Below are 15962 nucleotides of genomic sequence, written 5' to 3' on the forward strand. Positions count from 1 at the left end.
TGAAGGCAAGGCAATTTGTAGTTTTCACACAAGATATCAGGTCAGATTAGATTTCCCCTGAAGCAGGTTGAGTCAAAGCCTACTGAGGAGCCTAATCTTAGACTTGATAACCTGTACGAAAACTACAAACCACCTCTTCACTAAAATTTTACCTCAAGTTAAAAATATCTTCTCCTTCAGTGAAGACCAGGTTTTGCAATAGAGTTCTATTCCAAACCTCAGATACTTTCAGTCAGACAGAATCCAAATTTCTGAGAAAGTTTAAAACAAAACCAAAAACCTCCCAAACACTTTCAGGCCTTCTTTGCACAGCATAAAGGACAGCAGACCAGTTTTCTTTCCCCTCCCTCCCATGCAGGTCACCTTTAAAGGAAGCACCATCTCATGTAATCCCCCCCAGACACCACATGCAGTTTTCCTTTGAGTACATTTTGCTTAAACAGAGCACACATGCACGTGTTTCAAAACATTAATCTACCTATATCTAGAAAAAAAATCAACATGAGAAGGCAAGAGACCAGGGAAAACTGTGTTCACCAATTTGGACAGGAGACCAGAAATCTACTGTATTCTGCCATTAAACTTCACCAGCTCAGATCTTTTCCGTACATAAATTTAATTAAAATTAAATCTACTTTTTAGAAATGCAGGGTTTAGTCAATAATATGGTTAACTGTGGTATTCTAAAGAAAAGACCTACAGTGCACAAGCTGTATTTATCTCAGGCTCTTTTAATCAAATATAGGTTTTCAAATTTAGTAATTTATAAAATTCCATTAGCCCAACATATTACTGACTACAGTAGCTAAAGAATTACTTAAAAGGTATTATATGTAACATCACCAGGTCATATTGGACACCAAGAAGTGGTTATGGCTTATCAGTGTGACTTTTTTCTTGCATGGGTGCAATTAGTGCATAGAAATTTGATACAGGAGACTAGGTTAAAAAACACTGACAAAGAAACAAGACTCACATTCACATATAAAAATAGCCAAAGTAGTCAGCTCCATTTACTGTGACAGGGCAGGGATGTGGTGGGCCAATGGGACATGAGAAAAAAGGGTTGGCACACTAACAAATCACCACGGTTAAAAAGGAAAGGACTTTATTTTAACCTCCTAAAAGCTAGTTGTATTTATTTTAAATTATTGTAATTACACCCATGCTCATGGATAGTGTGCTACGAAATTCACAGCCATGAAAAACATGGTCCATGATGACCATGAAATCTGGTGGTCCGCACTCCCCTCCCTTCCCTTCCCCCCATGAAAAATGGTCTTTTGTGTGCTTTTAACCTATACTATACAGATTTCACAGGGGGAGACCAGCATTTCTCAAATTGGGGGTCCTGACCCGAAAGGGAATTGCAAGGGGTGGGCCTTGCAAGGTTATTTTAGGGGGAATTGTGGTATTGCCACCCCTACTTCTGTGGGCATCCAGAGAGTGGTGGCTGTTTGCCAGGCGCCGAGTTCTAAAGGCAACACCTCGCCAGTAGCAGCGCAGAAGTAAGGGTGGCAATACCATACCATGCCATCCTTACTTCTGTGCTGCTGCTGCTGGCAGCTTTGCCTTCAGAGCTGGTCTCCCCGCCAGCTCCTGCCGCTCTCCAGCTGCTCAGCTCTGAAGGCAGCGCCGCCACCAGCAGTACTGCAATGCCCCCAGTCTTGCAACCTCCCCACGATTCCTTTTTGGGTCAGGACCTCTACAATTACACCACCATGAAATTTCAGATTTAAATAGCTGAAATGATTAAGTTTATGATTTTTTAAATCCTATGACTGTGAAATGGACCAAAATGGACCATGAATTTAGTAGGGCCCTACTCATGAAGTTTACTATATTCCTGGAAGCATATAAAAGTTCTTCAGGCTCTTCATTTATTTTAGAAACACACTGTGCAGCGGGTAAGGTAGAATTTGAAGGAGTTGGTTTAATGAGCAGAGAAAGTTTAGCTAGATTAGCTATGGATTTTGTACATGACTTTTGTACTCAGAAGTGTTAGATGTACGATTTAGTTAGCTAAAGGGAAAAGAAAACAAAATAAAACAAACATTAGTGCATACATACCTCTTGAGGCTCTACCACACAGTAGTGATACAAGTATTGATTCACAAAGATTCCTGTATTTGTAGAGGCATAATATTGGCTGCACAGAGCAACAAGTTGATTGTAGAACACTGATCCTGAAGCTTGTGCAGTTGGGTTTACTGCCAGTACATACACTATGGATGCAATGAATACCAAGAAGCCAAGGATAGCACTTACTATTATCACAATTAGATAATATCTTCTTGTTCTGGACATGCTTGAGTTGGTAACACTTATTATAAAAATCGCCATTCCAGCAATGAAGCAAAAAGCTGACATTGCAAGTATGAAGCCTTTAGCAGCTCGGGGCTCAATGTAATTTCCTCCAATGCCATAGGCTCCACCATATCCATATCCGGAGCCATAACCGTAACTGCCACTGTAACTGCCTCCAAAACCACCATATCCAGGATATCCTACACCAGATCCCAAAGAGGAACTTCCATAGAATTCTAGATCCCAAGGCAATGTGGAAGCAACACAAGCAAAGATGCCTACACACATCACTATAATGAGAACTGACATGATCTTTATTATTCCTGGAGGGGAAGTCCATTTGTAGAAGTGTTGCACTTCATCCTCTGGATAGTAGGAATATGCTGGTTGAGAGTACATAGGCTGAGAGCGCATCTCCTCAGCATATGTAACGTTGCTTGGTGCATAGTGAGAAGGTTTGCTGCAATAAGATGAAAACATTATCAACTCAAGTTTTTAGCCAGCTATGAAAAACTATCTTACAAAAAAATCATAGTGCATGACACTCATGCAATGGAATTATGAAGTTACCAGGAACAGACTAATTCAGGAAATGGTCAGAATTAGCCAGTTTTTAAAGAAGACCTCCTAAATTTAAATGGAATGCATATATTCCTCCAAAAAGACGGAATTCTATTCTCTCAGATGCTTTTACGATGGTTAGCTACAAATAATATTAGAAGAAGGTTGAAATTAATCCACTCTGACCATTGGCATTTAGAGATTACAGTAATAGGTGCTCTGGAAAACTTGGAAAGGATATTTAATAGTTATAATTTGCAGTATTTATTATACAAAATAGTAAGGCCCACATTTGTAAAGGTATTTAGATGGAATGGCACTCAACAATGCCTAACTGATTTAGAAGCCTAAATCTCATTTTCAAAAGGAATTTAGGCACTTAGGAGCCTAAACCCCATTGATAGTCAGTTACTTGTTGCAACCCTGAGCACAGCAATGCCTAATTGACAGTTTAAATGTTATGTTTGATTAGTTTGCAGATCTAAGAGACAAAAAACATCTTGTAAAGTGGAAAACAAGCTATTAGAACACCCTACATGTGTCCCATGTGTTAGATAGATGTTTGCTTTTTCATTAAATAAGCAGCAAGGTACAGTCTAACACAGGGGTGGGCAAACTATGGCCTGCGAGCCGGATCTGGCCCACAAGCTGTTTTAAGCCGGCTCGCGAGCTCCAGCCAGGGCGCCGGATTGGGGGCCGCACCACACAGGTCAGCCCCATTCCACGCATAGGAGCCAGAAAAAGGACATGCCACTGCTTCCAGGGGAGCTGCTTGAGGTAAGCGCCGCTCAGAGCCTGCACCCGAGCCTCTCCCTACACCCCAACCCCCTGCCCCAGCCCTGATCCCCCTCCCGCTCACCAAACCCTCGATCCCAGAATGGAGCAGCCTCCTGCACCCCAAACCTCTCATCTCCAGCCCCACCCCAGAGCCCGCACCCCCAGCAGGGAACCTGCACTCCTTTCTGCACTCCTACCCCAGCCCTGATCCCCCTCCGAACTCCTCAGTCCCAGCCCAGAGCACCCTCCTACACCCTGAACTCCTCATCCCCAGCCCCACCCCAGACCCTCAACCAGAGCCCTTACCCCCTCCTACACTCCAACCCCAATTTTGTGAGCATTCATGGCCCACCATACAATTTCTATTCCCTGATGTGGCCATCAGGCCAAAAAGTTTGCCCACCCCTGGTCTAACAGCAGCAACCTGATGATAGTTGACTCAGCTACTGTTAACAGTTGTATAAATGAGCTGTTAAAGATATGAACTCCAACTATGTACACTGCTTATCTGGGGTAAATTAAATTGGTAACCAAAGCAGAAAAGAGGATATTTACAATTCATCTGGTCGATAAGGTGGAGGACTTTCAAAAGGTCTGGATGACATAGTTGAAGTGCTTAGCCGCTAAATTCAGACTTATTTTTGGTAACTAGAAAAGAAAAGTGACAGGCTTAGTAACAAAGCAATCTAAACAGCTTAATGACATTATAGCTAGTATGATCACTTTACTATTAAGTAGTACAGATAGCTATAAAATCTCGAATAATAACAAAAAGACAAGTAGACAAATCAATTTTTTTTGTCAAGCCTTTCAACAATTAGAGCTTTAAATTCACCAACCGCAAACAAACAATTCCTTCTATTCTCCCAAAATATCCAGAGACTCCCCTAGATAGGGGGAGGGATAGCTCAGAGGTTTGAGCATTGGCTTGCTAAACCTAGGATTGTGAGTTCAATCCTTGAGAGTGCCATTTAGGGATCTGGGGCAAAAATCTGTCTGAGGATTGGGCCTGTTTTGAGCAGGGGATTGGACTAGATGACCTCCTTAGGTCCCTTTCAGCCCTGATATTCTATAATGATCTTACACTTTTTTATACAGTGGTTGATCTTAACACTACAATTTCTCCCAAAAAGATCTTGAATTATTTAACAGCTTGATCGATCTCTCTCAAGTAGTGACACCATGGAGAATTCTTCATGATCATCTACATTTTCTTCTTTTTTGGAGGGGTGCATTAGTTTTGCCTTTACCCAGTTTGTTTACATATTGACACAAAGCAGTACAACATTTCAGATGACCATTGGTAGAGTGCATCTACTAGATTATCCCCAAATGTTGAATTAAATTGTATGCTTTCTAAACAAGAGTGAGAAAAGACCTTTGTCAGTCAGATCCCCCATGAACTACAGCAAAAGAAAAGAGCAATAGGACTTGGCAATACTGTCTGGGAAACTTTGGTTATTGATGCATTCAAAAGAGTGACAATTTTATCCCCACCCTACCTTGCCCGCCGTGACAGCAAGTACTGAATATAGCAAATATGTTTTTGATGGTGGAGTTTCTTGGTTTTAGAGTCATCATCTGTAGAGTGGAATGCCAAGAGCTCTCTTTAGAATTATCCTTTTAAAATTATGGTTTGAAACAATAATGATTTCAGTCCCTGTAGTGGGTATCCTCATTAATTGCTGGGATAGGAAAAGCAGTTCAATAAACATCACCAAAACATTTCACAAACTTAGTTACACAGAGTACAGCTATTTCAACCAAAATGTAATTTGCTTCAGTGTAGCCTTGAGGTGATACTACAGTGAAGATAAAGGAAAGAATAGAAGACATTAGTTGCTTCTTTGAGAAGCAGAGTTTCTTGGAGAGGCAAAGAAGAATTTAATGCATGTGTTCCCATGCATACTGAAAATGTCTTTACAGAGAAGACAGCATTCATAACAGACTGAATGCCCTGGTGGAACTTTCACTCCTGAGGTAGAAGAAAATGGATCTTAAGGAAGCAACTTGTTAGAAAAGACCCATTTTTTAATGGGACACCCAGGAAATACTTATTGACTACTCCCAAGGGATGTGGTGTTTACAACTTCAGTGGAAACTACATATTAAAGTCATATGATTGATTCTTCCCTCCCCCTATTACTCTTTGAGAGAACACTCACATCAAAGAGCAATAATTTAGACTACAACCTAATTATAGCCTATAGCCCCTGAACAATGAGGCAGGCTAACTTGCAAAAGATATAACTGAAGAGTCATCATGGTGTCACGGAGAGACCTCCCAACTACCACAGAGCTAAGTTTAAATATGCAACTGAGCATTTAATAAGTGAGATCTGCGCATGACCTGGCTAGAATAATGAGCAATGCATATTAGTATCCCAGAGACTGAGAGTATCAACTTTTTGACTTATTTCGATATTTCAAATTACAAGCCATAAGCATAAATATATACGAAAACTTTTAATAAGAAGATAAAGGCCCCTAAATTTCCAGATTGATGAGCTTGGGGGAAGTAGGAAAACTCCTCACCCCGACCACCTACACAAAGCGAACACTACTACTAACTGGACACACGGACACACTCTACTCTCACCCCCATCCCACTTCGAATTCCCATTCGGAAGCTTGTAACCCAGTCAGGCACTCAGCTCCAGGAGATCATTTACCTTAATGCCAGCAACACACGCACCAGCTGGACTCGCCAGATCCCGCTCTTCAACCTCTCTGCTATGCAATTAGGAGCTGCCTGCCCGCATCGCCTCCTCCCCCGTCCCTGCCAAGCAGCCACACCCAGGCGCGGTGCATGCGCCCTGCCTGCACACCTGGGGCTAGGGGATAGGAGCGATCATCCCCCATTCCTCCCTCCCCGCCCGGCTGGAAACCAGCCCAGCGGCTCCCGCTGCCCTGCCTGGAATGCGGGGTGGGAGCCGCCGATTGGCTGGTCTCTTCCCCTCCTTCAGCGGGCGGGGTGCTCGCGGCGCGTGACCCAGTCACCTGAAACTCAGCGCCGGGACTAGGCAGCGAACAGGTTGTTCCTGCAGCGCCGCTAGCGAGCGCGTGGAGGGAGCCGGGAACCAGTTTCGAGTGAGGATGTCCAAGCTTCTAGTGTAAACAAAGGGCGGGCGGGCTGGAGACGTGTCCGAGAAACTCCGAAGTGCGGCGGGACGAGGGGCAGAGGGAGAGTCTCTCACTCTCAGCCCTTCCATGATGGCACTTCACAGACACTTGAACCCTTCAACTGGGATTAATGTGTCGCCCCTCCCCTACTGCCCAGAACTGCCCCACTGAGATCAGTGGGCGATTTGGGGGCGCAGTGATAAGGCCCTTAGATTGCAGCTCCTCAGCCCAGGCACCCGTCTTGGAATTGTTTGTAAAATGGCTGTTGTGCTGCAGAAATAACACACGAATGGGCACAGCTCCCCGGCCACTGGGGGCTAGCGCTAGGAAAAGAGAAAGACAAATTGAGTGGAGGGCATTAGGGCAAAGGTGATAATACCTACCATTCTCCCTCTGCCAGTGCCACCCTTTTAAATCAGCAGTACTAGGAGCAGGGTGGTGCTGTCTCTATGCACCTTTCTCCTTCCTCAAGTGCACACAGTGGAAGGAAATAAAAAGAACTGAGGCCTTACAATATATTAACATGTTTGGGGGTTTTTTTGGGTGGGTATAAGCTAAGGTTTGAATTTAAACTGAAATAGTTAGACTAGTAAAACCCTCTGCCTGACACGCTAGTATAGGAGTACCTTTTTCAGCTTAATTTAAACACCTTCCTAATCAACATAAATTAAATCCCCAAAATATCTGCATACAGCCTGGCCTACTCTTAAAACTTAGGTTGACATAGCTATGGTGGTCAGAGGTGTAAAAGGTCCACTTTCCTGAGCACTATACCATAACTATGCCCACCTCCCCCCCACTGTAGAGGCAGCTAGGTTGAGGGAAGAATGCTGGTCTTGACCCAGTTCCTATTGTTTGGGAAAGTGAAGTTCCTAGAACAACAGAAAAACCCAGTCTGTTGTTGGTTTACGAGTCTACACTATGGTGCTTAAACAGCATAGCTATGGCACTTTCACTATGGCACCTTAGCACCCATAGTGTAAACATAACTTAAGAGTGTCCAACTGGTAAAACTTTCCCCTGTAAATAAAGCTCAAAATAGAATGCATTTTAATCAGAAGCAAAATAAAATTGAATGGAGATAGTACTTCAGCTTCCTTGAATGCTGTACTTACCTCCTGCAGCCCTGATAAATTAGATGATCTGAGTCCCAAGAATTGTATTTGTGTGTCAATCACCTGTGGAGATGGACATTTAACTGTCACATTGATATTCCTAAAGCTAGCTGATCCCAGAGGCAGCTAAATAAGAAAGGCCCTTTGCTACTGTAACAAAAGCTTTTGTAAAGAGTGAATGGGATTAGTTCTAATAACTATAGAAACATCTGGTATTGGAGATTGGACTATTTATCCTTGATGTAATTATATTGGAAACACTAGTATTAGACCTGGAATTATTTTGATAACATTAACTAGTGTGGTTCCACCTCTTTGGTAGTAATTAAGACTGATTTACTAATAATCTTCAATGGAGAGGCACCAGTCTCTTTACCCTTTCCCTCTACTTTGTCTAATCTAAATTTAAAAAGTGAACACTAGCTTCATTTATCAGAGATAATGACAATAAGGAGCAAGTTCATCTAAATCCCTGGACATGATACAGCTGACCTCCAGCTAGTACTAATAGCCTAAGGATATCTTCTTACTAATGCCATAAAGCAGTGGGTTAAACTTGCGATTGCATTATTAGTACTAGTGGTGAAATAATTTGCAAATTCCAATAGTCTTGACAGAGTAATACTATATATGGAGATATACTTATCTCATAGAGCTGGAAGGGACCCTGAAAGGTCCTTGAGTCCAGCCCCCTGCCTTCACTAGCAGGACCAAGTACTGATTTTGCCCCAGATCTCTAGGTGGCCCCCTCAAGGGCTGAACTCAGAACCCTGGGTTTAGCAGGCCAATGCTCAAACCACTGAGCGATCCCTCCCCCCCCTATGAAGGGGAGTCTCTGGATATTTTGTCACTTAGCCACGGACACATTAAAAACTTGTTTCAGAGTAGCAGCCGTGTTAGTCTGTATCCGCAAAAAGAACAGGAGTACTTGTGGTACCTTAGAGACTAACAAATTTATTAGAGCATAAGCTTTCGTGGACTACAGCCCACAAACTTGCACCCCAATCTGGGTCTATGCTGGTTATGTGCTATGTATGTATCTCTCCATCCTTGCAACCAATACCTGTAATCTCTCACAACTCACGCCTGACCCCAGATGTACAGTACCTTTCCTCTTAACCTGTGTATATTTAATTTTAAACATTAACTTTAATAAAAATTTAAATCTGTATGTAAATTAAGCTAATCAGGACAGGGACCTTGTCTTCTTTTATTTCTATAAAGTTATACTGTGTAGATCCTGGACAACCTACCAACGTTGGTCATAGTTAAGCCAATCTAACCCCCAGGCACAGACACGGCCAGATCTTGGATTACAGACTAACTGATGGAAAAGCCCTTCTATGGATGAAGGGAGCAGAGAGTCTGTACTACAATAGCATAGCTGCAGTAGCACCCATAGTGTGGACATGACCTCAGTAATTACATAAGGTTTAATGTTCTGTTATATTACAAAATGACAGATCAACTGCATATGCATCCAGAGAAGGTTCTAAATAAGGACTCTGGTAAAATAAAAAATGCAGGTAAATTATAGGCTGTTTTGGGTAATTCTGTATTTTGTTTTTTCAGACTTTTCATTTAAAAATGTTATTTAAAAAAAACAGTTTTGTCTATTACAATAAGCTTTTTACACACTGTTCCCTTGTTAAAAGCTTGTTACTGGAATTTTTCCTCAAACAGTAATCACATTCAAAGTCTGAATTCTTCCTCCTCCACCCCTTTTCACTCTTAACCAAAACAAGTTAATTCCAAAGTCTAACAGGTACTATTTCAATACTGAGGAATTGCCAGGGGGCGGGGGTCAAAGTTAGAAAGCTATTTAAAATGTACTTACAATCTTGAATATGGAATCTTTACTGTGTCTATTAGGCCAGTGTGTGTCAAACTTTTTTTTACTGGTGACCACTTTCACATAGCAAGTCTCTGAGTGCGACTCTCTCCCCCGCTTATAAATTAAAAACACTTTTTATACATTTAACACCATTATACATGCTGGAGGCAAAGCGGGGTTTGGAGTGGAGGTTGACAGCTCACAACCCCCCATGTAATAACCTCATGACTCCCTGAGGGGTCCCGAGCCCCAGTTTGAGAACCCCGGTATTAGGCTCTTTTAAAGGGTGGTTCTCATCCACAATTTTTCAGAATTTGTTAGATCTTTTACTGTAAATCCCAATTGTTTTAAGTCGTGTTTAAAAAGCCTCTTTAAAAATCATATTTGGAATTCCCAGCTTTTGCCTCTTTTGGAGACAGCAACTAGGAACTCTGATGTCATCTGGGTGGGAATTCACAACTACAGTACATCCAGGGAACAAAAAGTTAACTAAAACTACATTTGTTGTCTATGCAGTATCCTTTATTGGCCATTGCCACAGTCTTCAAAACATCATAGGATTTATCAAGGACACCACTACCTTCAATAATACTTCCATACATTAACAAGCCAACTTCTTTTGTTTGGCTGGATGGCCTTTGCTGAAAAGTGCAAAGGCATTTTGGAGCCTGATGTTAAGCCCATTGAAGTCAGTGGGAGTTTCCCATTGATTTCAGTAGGCTTTGAACTGGGCCCTTAATGTACTTTTAACATGGTGGTAGGGTGAACAGTGGGGTACAGATGTGAGTTGGATGCATCTATAAAGCTACTATTTACCTTAATCAGGACTGGGATACAGTATTTATTATATATGCTTACAGATTTACCCTGTCCCTTCTCCTCCTTTTGTCACAATAGCAGGCAAAAAAGCCAGATCACTAGTGATGGATCATCCAGAGATACTAGTCAAGGGTACTTACTCTTGTCCTAGAGCAGTGGTTTTCAAACTTTTTTCTGGTGACCCAGTTGAAAAAAATTGTTGATGCCCGCAACCCGACAGAGCTGGGGATGAGGAGTTTGGGGTGTGGGTAGGGCTTGGGAATGGGGCAGAGGATTGAGGTGAGGGCTGCAGAGTGAGGCTGGGAATGAGGGGTTCAGGGTGGGAGGGGGCTCTGAGCAACAGATTGGGGTGTGAGAGGGGGCCAGGGCTGTGGGGTGCAGGCTCTGGGGTGGGCTGGGGATGAGGGTCTTGGGATGCAGGAGGGGGCTCTGGTTTGGGGGCCCAGGGCTAGGGAAGGGGGGTCAGGGCTTTGGGCTGGGGGTGCAGGAAGGGGCTCCTGGTTTGGGGGAGCTCAGGGCTGAGGCATAGGATTGGGGCACGGGGTCGGGACGTGGGCTTACCTTGGGTGGCTCCCGGTCAGTGGCACAGCAGGAGTGCTAAAGCAGGCTTCCTGCCTGTCCTGGCACTGCAGACCATGCTGCGCCCCAGAAGTGGCCAGTATCAGGTCTGTCTCCTAGATGGAGGCGCACAAGCAGCTCCACATAGCTCTCGCCTGCAGGCACCACCCCCCAACTCCCATTGGCTAGTTCCCAGCCAATAGGAGTACAGAGCCAGTGCTCAGGGTGGGAGCAGTGCACAGAGTCCAGTGGTGCCCGCGCCTAGGAGCCAGACCTGCTGCTGGCTGCTTCCGGGGCGCAGTGCAGTATCAGAACAGGTAGGGACTAGCCTACCTTAGCCAGGCAGCACCGCAGACAGGACTTTTAATGACCCAGTCAGCGGTGCTGACCAGAGCCGCTGCAACCCAGTGCCTTCCATTCCGTGACCGAAGACCTGCAGTTTGAAAACCACTGTCCTAGAGCATGAGCCTACTAGATATTAACTTCTTGGTGGTGCTTTTCTTACAACTTTTCGCTAACAACTTTTAATCTTTTCTAAAATTAAACACGGCAAAGGTAAGAGGAACCCGATTGACAACCATGAATACTAAAAACTCCTTTTTCTATCATAACAGGTACAACATAGCCAATAGAAGAATAGACTTCCACACAGGACCTTGGCAATGTGCCTCTTTTGTGTACACATACCTAGTGTAATTGCCTCTTAGAAACTGATTATTTTCTTGCTCTATGTCCACTCAATGCACGTAAGTAATGCTATTAACTTTGAGGCCTATTGTTATGAAGTGAATTGAATGTTTGGTGATTAGACAATCTAATTGCTTGAATTAGTCAGAAGGAGTTGATTCCCTTGCTCTAACATACCAAGATGGAAAAACATCTTTATTATTATTTATTACACACATTTGCATGTTGATATAGCAATAGCAACTTAAGCAAGGCATATTCTGGTAATTAATATTATGTACTGAGTGCCAACAATGTAATCAGCGTTACAGAGAAGGAAGATTAGATAAGTGTCCCCAATGACCTTATATTCAAAGTAGACAAAACAGAGAACAAAAATGGTACACTTGATTAGAGGGCGGACATATCTGAGTGGAACTTTTGTTTGTATGTAGATAAGACATTCTAGTCCCTTAAAAAAAGTATTATCATAGGATAAGTGTGCACATTAACACTAGCAGTGGGTTACAAATAAACATTATCTAGAAGTAGACAGTGCCTTTCATTCTCTAGGATTTCAATATAATATACCCTGTGCCATTGAAACTGCAAGAGGAATGTAACTAGGCAGAACAGGTATTTAGATAGCATAGTGATGGGTGTCTTAAGAACCTAAGCAGATAGAATGTAATTATCCAAACTGGAATTTAGCTAGGACAGTTGGCTTTGTAGAAAGTTACCACAAATTTATCAATGATCAAAATGATTTTATGCTTTGGCTGAAAAACAGTACCTGAAATGGCACAATGTCCCTAACACAGCTAACCCAACGGATGGGGCATTGGTTCAGTAGTAAATCACCCCAGTACCTAATACTCTAAAATTTTCCTAAAAAGCACTCTGAGAACAGCATTTATTTCTGTTAAGCACCCTACCATATTTCTAGGATCTATACAACTAAGTGTTGTTTAACAAGGACCCCTTCCAAAGTGAATTAACCAAAACAAAAAACAGGAACTTAAAATGGCTTCTAATCTCACTGCAGGTAAACCCTCAAATGGGAGTTACCGGGCACGCCACACTTTTGAAAATCAATTCACTAATTTAGGTGCCCAAATATGGATTTAGGAACCTAATTTTAGGCTCCTGTTTTTGAAAATCTTGGCCCTAGGACACAATCACAGGGCTGATCCTACAAATTACAATGCAGGGACAGAGCCCCATTTTCTGCATTGGGGCTTTGAGGGGGCACAAGGATACAGCCACATGCTTTTACTTGCAGGATCAAGGCTTAAGTATATTTTTTTTTTATAGAGAGAGTTGCAAGAGCAGCTTCTGTTTTATTGCCCTGATGTAACTTGATTTCTCACTTCTCGTGTGGCTCAAGCCTTGGAGTCAAAAACTAAATAGTCAAATCTAATATTTCTTCATTGATATAGAGATCGGTTAGTATTTTTCTGTGACTAGAACTGTGAGCTCCTAACTTCTAATCTAGTTTCCTCAGAATGAAGGTTCTTTTGTCTAAAACTCCCAGCAGATATTTCCTGTTTAAAATTCAGAACTTACTCATATGATTCAAAATAGAGCTTTGCAGAGCAGATAATACAGTACTGCACACAGCATAAGAGCAGCCTCTCCCACTTCTGTTATGGAATTTCTCAAGTATCAGCCTGTACCAGTACTTAGGCACTAATTAAAATTACAAAATCTGCTGGACCATGGACCTACAATTTAAGTACTGTAAAAATAAAATAATCATTCTTTAAACTCAATTAATGTAGATCTTCACATTTAGTAGTTGTTCACAGTTATACAGCTAAGGTAGTTCAGATAGCTCTGGCAGCTTTACAAATTTTAATTGCTTGGTGGTATATTTTGTCTCTTCTTTCAGGTCTACTCTGAATAGTAAACTTGGACTGTAACTCTGCAAAGACTCATGTACATGCTTAACTTTCTGCAAGAATAGTTTGAATCTTTTCTGGATCAGGACCTTAATAGTGCATTTAGCAGCACAGTAGAAAACGAACCTAGTAAGCAAACTATACACAATATTTCAAGGGGCTCATTCATCAGAGCTAGCTCAAGGTGGGCAAACAATCCATCCTAGCTTTACAAAAGGTTACCTCCATAAAACAGGGCTGGGCTAAAGAGTAAGCAAATTCTTCGGGGTTCTGTACAGACTTGGCAAATCAGAGGTAGGCTAATTTCCCACCCTGGCAGCGAATAGGAGAGAGAGAGAAATGTTCTACCATAGTCTACCCTTTTCTGGCAGGGGAACTAGAGAAGTAGGGCTTGTCTTTACTGGCAGTTTACAGCGCTGCAACTTTCTCACTCAGGGAAGTGACAGCCCCCCCCCTCCTCCTCCGAGCGCTGTAAGTTTCAGCGCTATAAAGTGCCAGTGTAGACAGTGCAACAGCGCTGGTAGCTACTCCCCTCGTGGGGGTAGTATTTTTACAGCACTGGGAGAGCTCTCTCCCAGCTCTGATGCTGCGACTACACAGCCATGTTAAAGCCATGGCAGCGCTTTAACGTGCTAGTGAAGACGTGCCTGTAGATAACTCAAAGTTTCACCTCTGTCAGCCAAACTTGGGCCATCAGCAATCAAAGACATCCCCAATTATATCAATAGCAATGTAATTAATGGTGTTAGAGAAAATGGTGTTGTTGGTAGTCAATGACATACTCCTCAGTCAGAACAGCACTGTGGGGTTAAAGGTGTTTCACATAAGAAAGCCAAAACCAATGCACTGCCACACCTATTACTGAACAACCCAAGAGACTATTTAATTAATCTTTTAAAACAAGAATGGGAGTATTAGTCACACTGTGCTAAGCAAGTTTCTACTCCAGTAATTACAGACTGATCTATCTAAATGGCATTTGTAGTTTAAATGAACTGATGATGATGAGATGGAGCTTTTATCTTCTTGATCATTGTTTCAGATCCAGGCCACAGCAATAATGAAAAGATGTTACTATCTTGTTTTTATACTCAACCATCAAATACTTTCAGGTATCTGCCTCATCACAATTAGAACAGATTTTGTACTGAGTTATAGATGTTGTCCTACAGCAATAGCAGTCATACTTGCAACCGAAATAATAAATAAGGCCCCGTCTACACTGACAAGTTTGTGCACAATAAAGCAGCTTTGAGCGCTGTAACTCCTGAGATGTACACACTGCCAAGCCACTTTGTGTGCAGAAACTGCGCAGATGCAGCGCTCTTTAAAAAAAAAAAAAACCACCCTGATGAGAGGCATACAGCTTTCTGCGCCGGGGCTACAGCACTGCGGTGCCAGTATAGACACCGTGGTGATTACAGCGCTGCGATTGGCCTCCAGGAGGTGTCCCACAATGCCTGTTCTCATCTCTCTGGTCATCAGTTTGAACCCTACTGCCCTGACCTCAGGTGACCAACCATCAGCCTGACCCCATACATTCCTTTGCAAATTTGAAAGTCCCCTTCCTGTTTGCTCGGTGAGGCGCGCAGTGGTCTCAGCGCATCTTTCCAGGTGGCCATGCCTGCTCCTCGCACCAGGTGATCCCCTGCTTGGAGCAATGCTGAGCTGCTGGACCTCATCAGCATTTGGGGAAAGAAGGCCGTGCAGTTACAGCTGCGCTCTAGCTGTTGGAATTATGATACCTGTGGACAGATTTCTAGATGCATGATAGAAAGGGGCCATGACTGGGACACACTGCAGTGCAGGATCAAAGCGAAGGAGCTGCGGAATGCCTACCACAAGGTGTGTGAGGCAAACTGCTGCTCCGGTGCTGCGCTGACGAGCTGCCGGTTCTACAAAGAGCTGGACGCGACACTCGGTGGCGACCCCATCTCCACTGCAAAGGCCCCTGTGGATACTTTGTTGCAGTGGTTTCCCCAGGAATTGAAATTAGGTGGGGTGTTCGAATTTACAGGGTGTGTGTGTCAGGGCCGATGAGATATATAAAAGATATGAATAAAGTAAATGTTTTGTTAGGATAATGCAAATTTAACATAAGGATAATGCAAGTTACACCAAAACACATAACCGGTCTAGATTTCTAAAAAAATATAATTTAAAAAAAATGTATTTAAATTTAAATTGACTTTTGAAAAGTAAGCCATCATAGGATAAGAGGGAAGTCCTCTCATGGATCAGTAACTAGTAAAAAGATGAGAAACAAAGGGTAGGAATAAATGATCAGTTTTCAAAATGGAG

General features: G+C 42.8%; 1 protein-coding gene and 1 long non-coding RNA gene across 3 annotated transcripts in view; one reads left to right on the forward strand and one right to left on the reverse strand.

Annotated features, from left to right (window-relative positions):
- OCLN (occludin) overlaps positions 1–6559 on the reverse strand; it is a 29005-nt gene extending 22446 nt beyond the window's left edge. The window contains exons 1-3 of the mRNA XM_034774634.1: positions 6318–6559; positions 4201–4293; positions 2071–2767 (exon numbers count right to left, since the gene is read on the reverse strand). Coding sequence (XP_034630525.1) covers positions 2071–2767; positions 4201–4250 — 747 coding nt within the window. The 5' untranslated portion in view covers positions 4251–4293; positions 6318–6559. The remainder of the gene's footprint in view (positions 1–2070; positions 2768–4200; positions 4294–6317) is intronic.
- LOC117879441 overlaps positions 1–15962 on the forward strand; it is a 44387-nt gene that overhangs the window by 25072 nt on the left and 3353 nt on the right. Inside the window, exons 1-2 of one of the 2 annotated variants that reach the window (XR_004646268.1) lie at positions 6652–6735; positions 11709–11840. This is a non-coding gene — a long non-coding RNA (uncharacterized LOC117879441). Of the gene's footprint in view, positions 1–6651; positions 6736–11708; positions 11841–15962 lie in introns of those variants that run through there. The other variant, XR_004646269.1, reaches the window with a different exon arrangement.

Source organism: Trachemys scripta, chromosome 6, assembly GCF_013100865.1.
Source record: "Trachemys scripta elegans isolate TJP31775 chromosome 6, CAS_Tse_1.0, whole genome shotgun sequence".
NCBI classification, from domain to species: Eukaryota; Metazoa; Chordata; order Testudines; family Emydidae; genus Trachemys; species Trachemys scripta.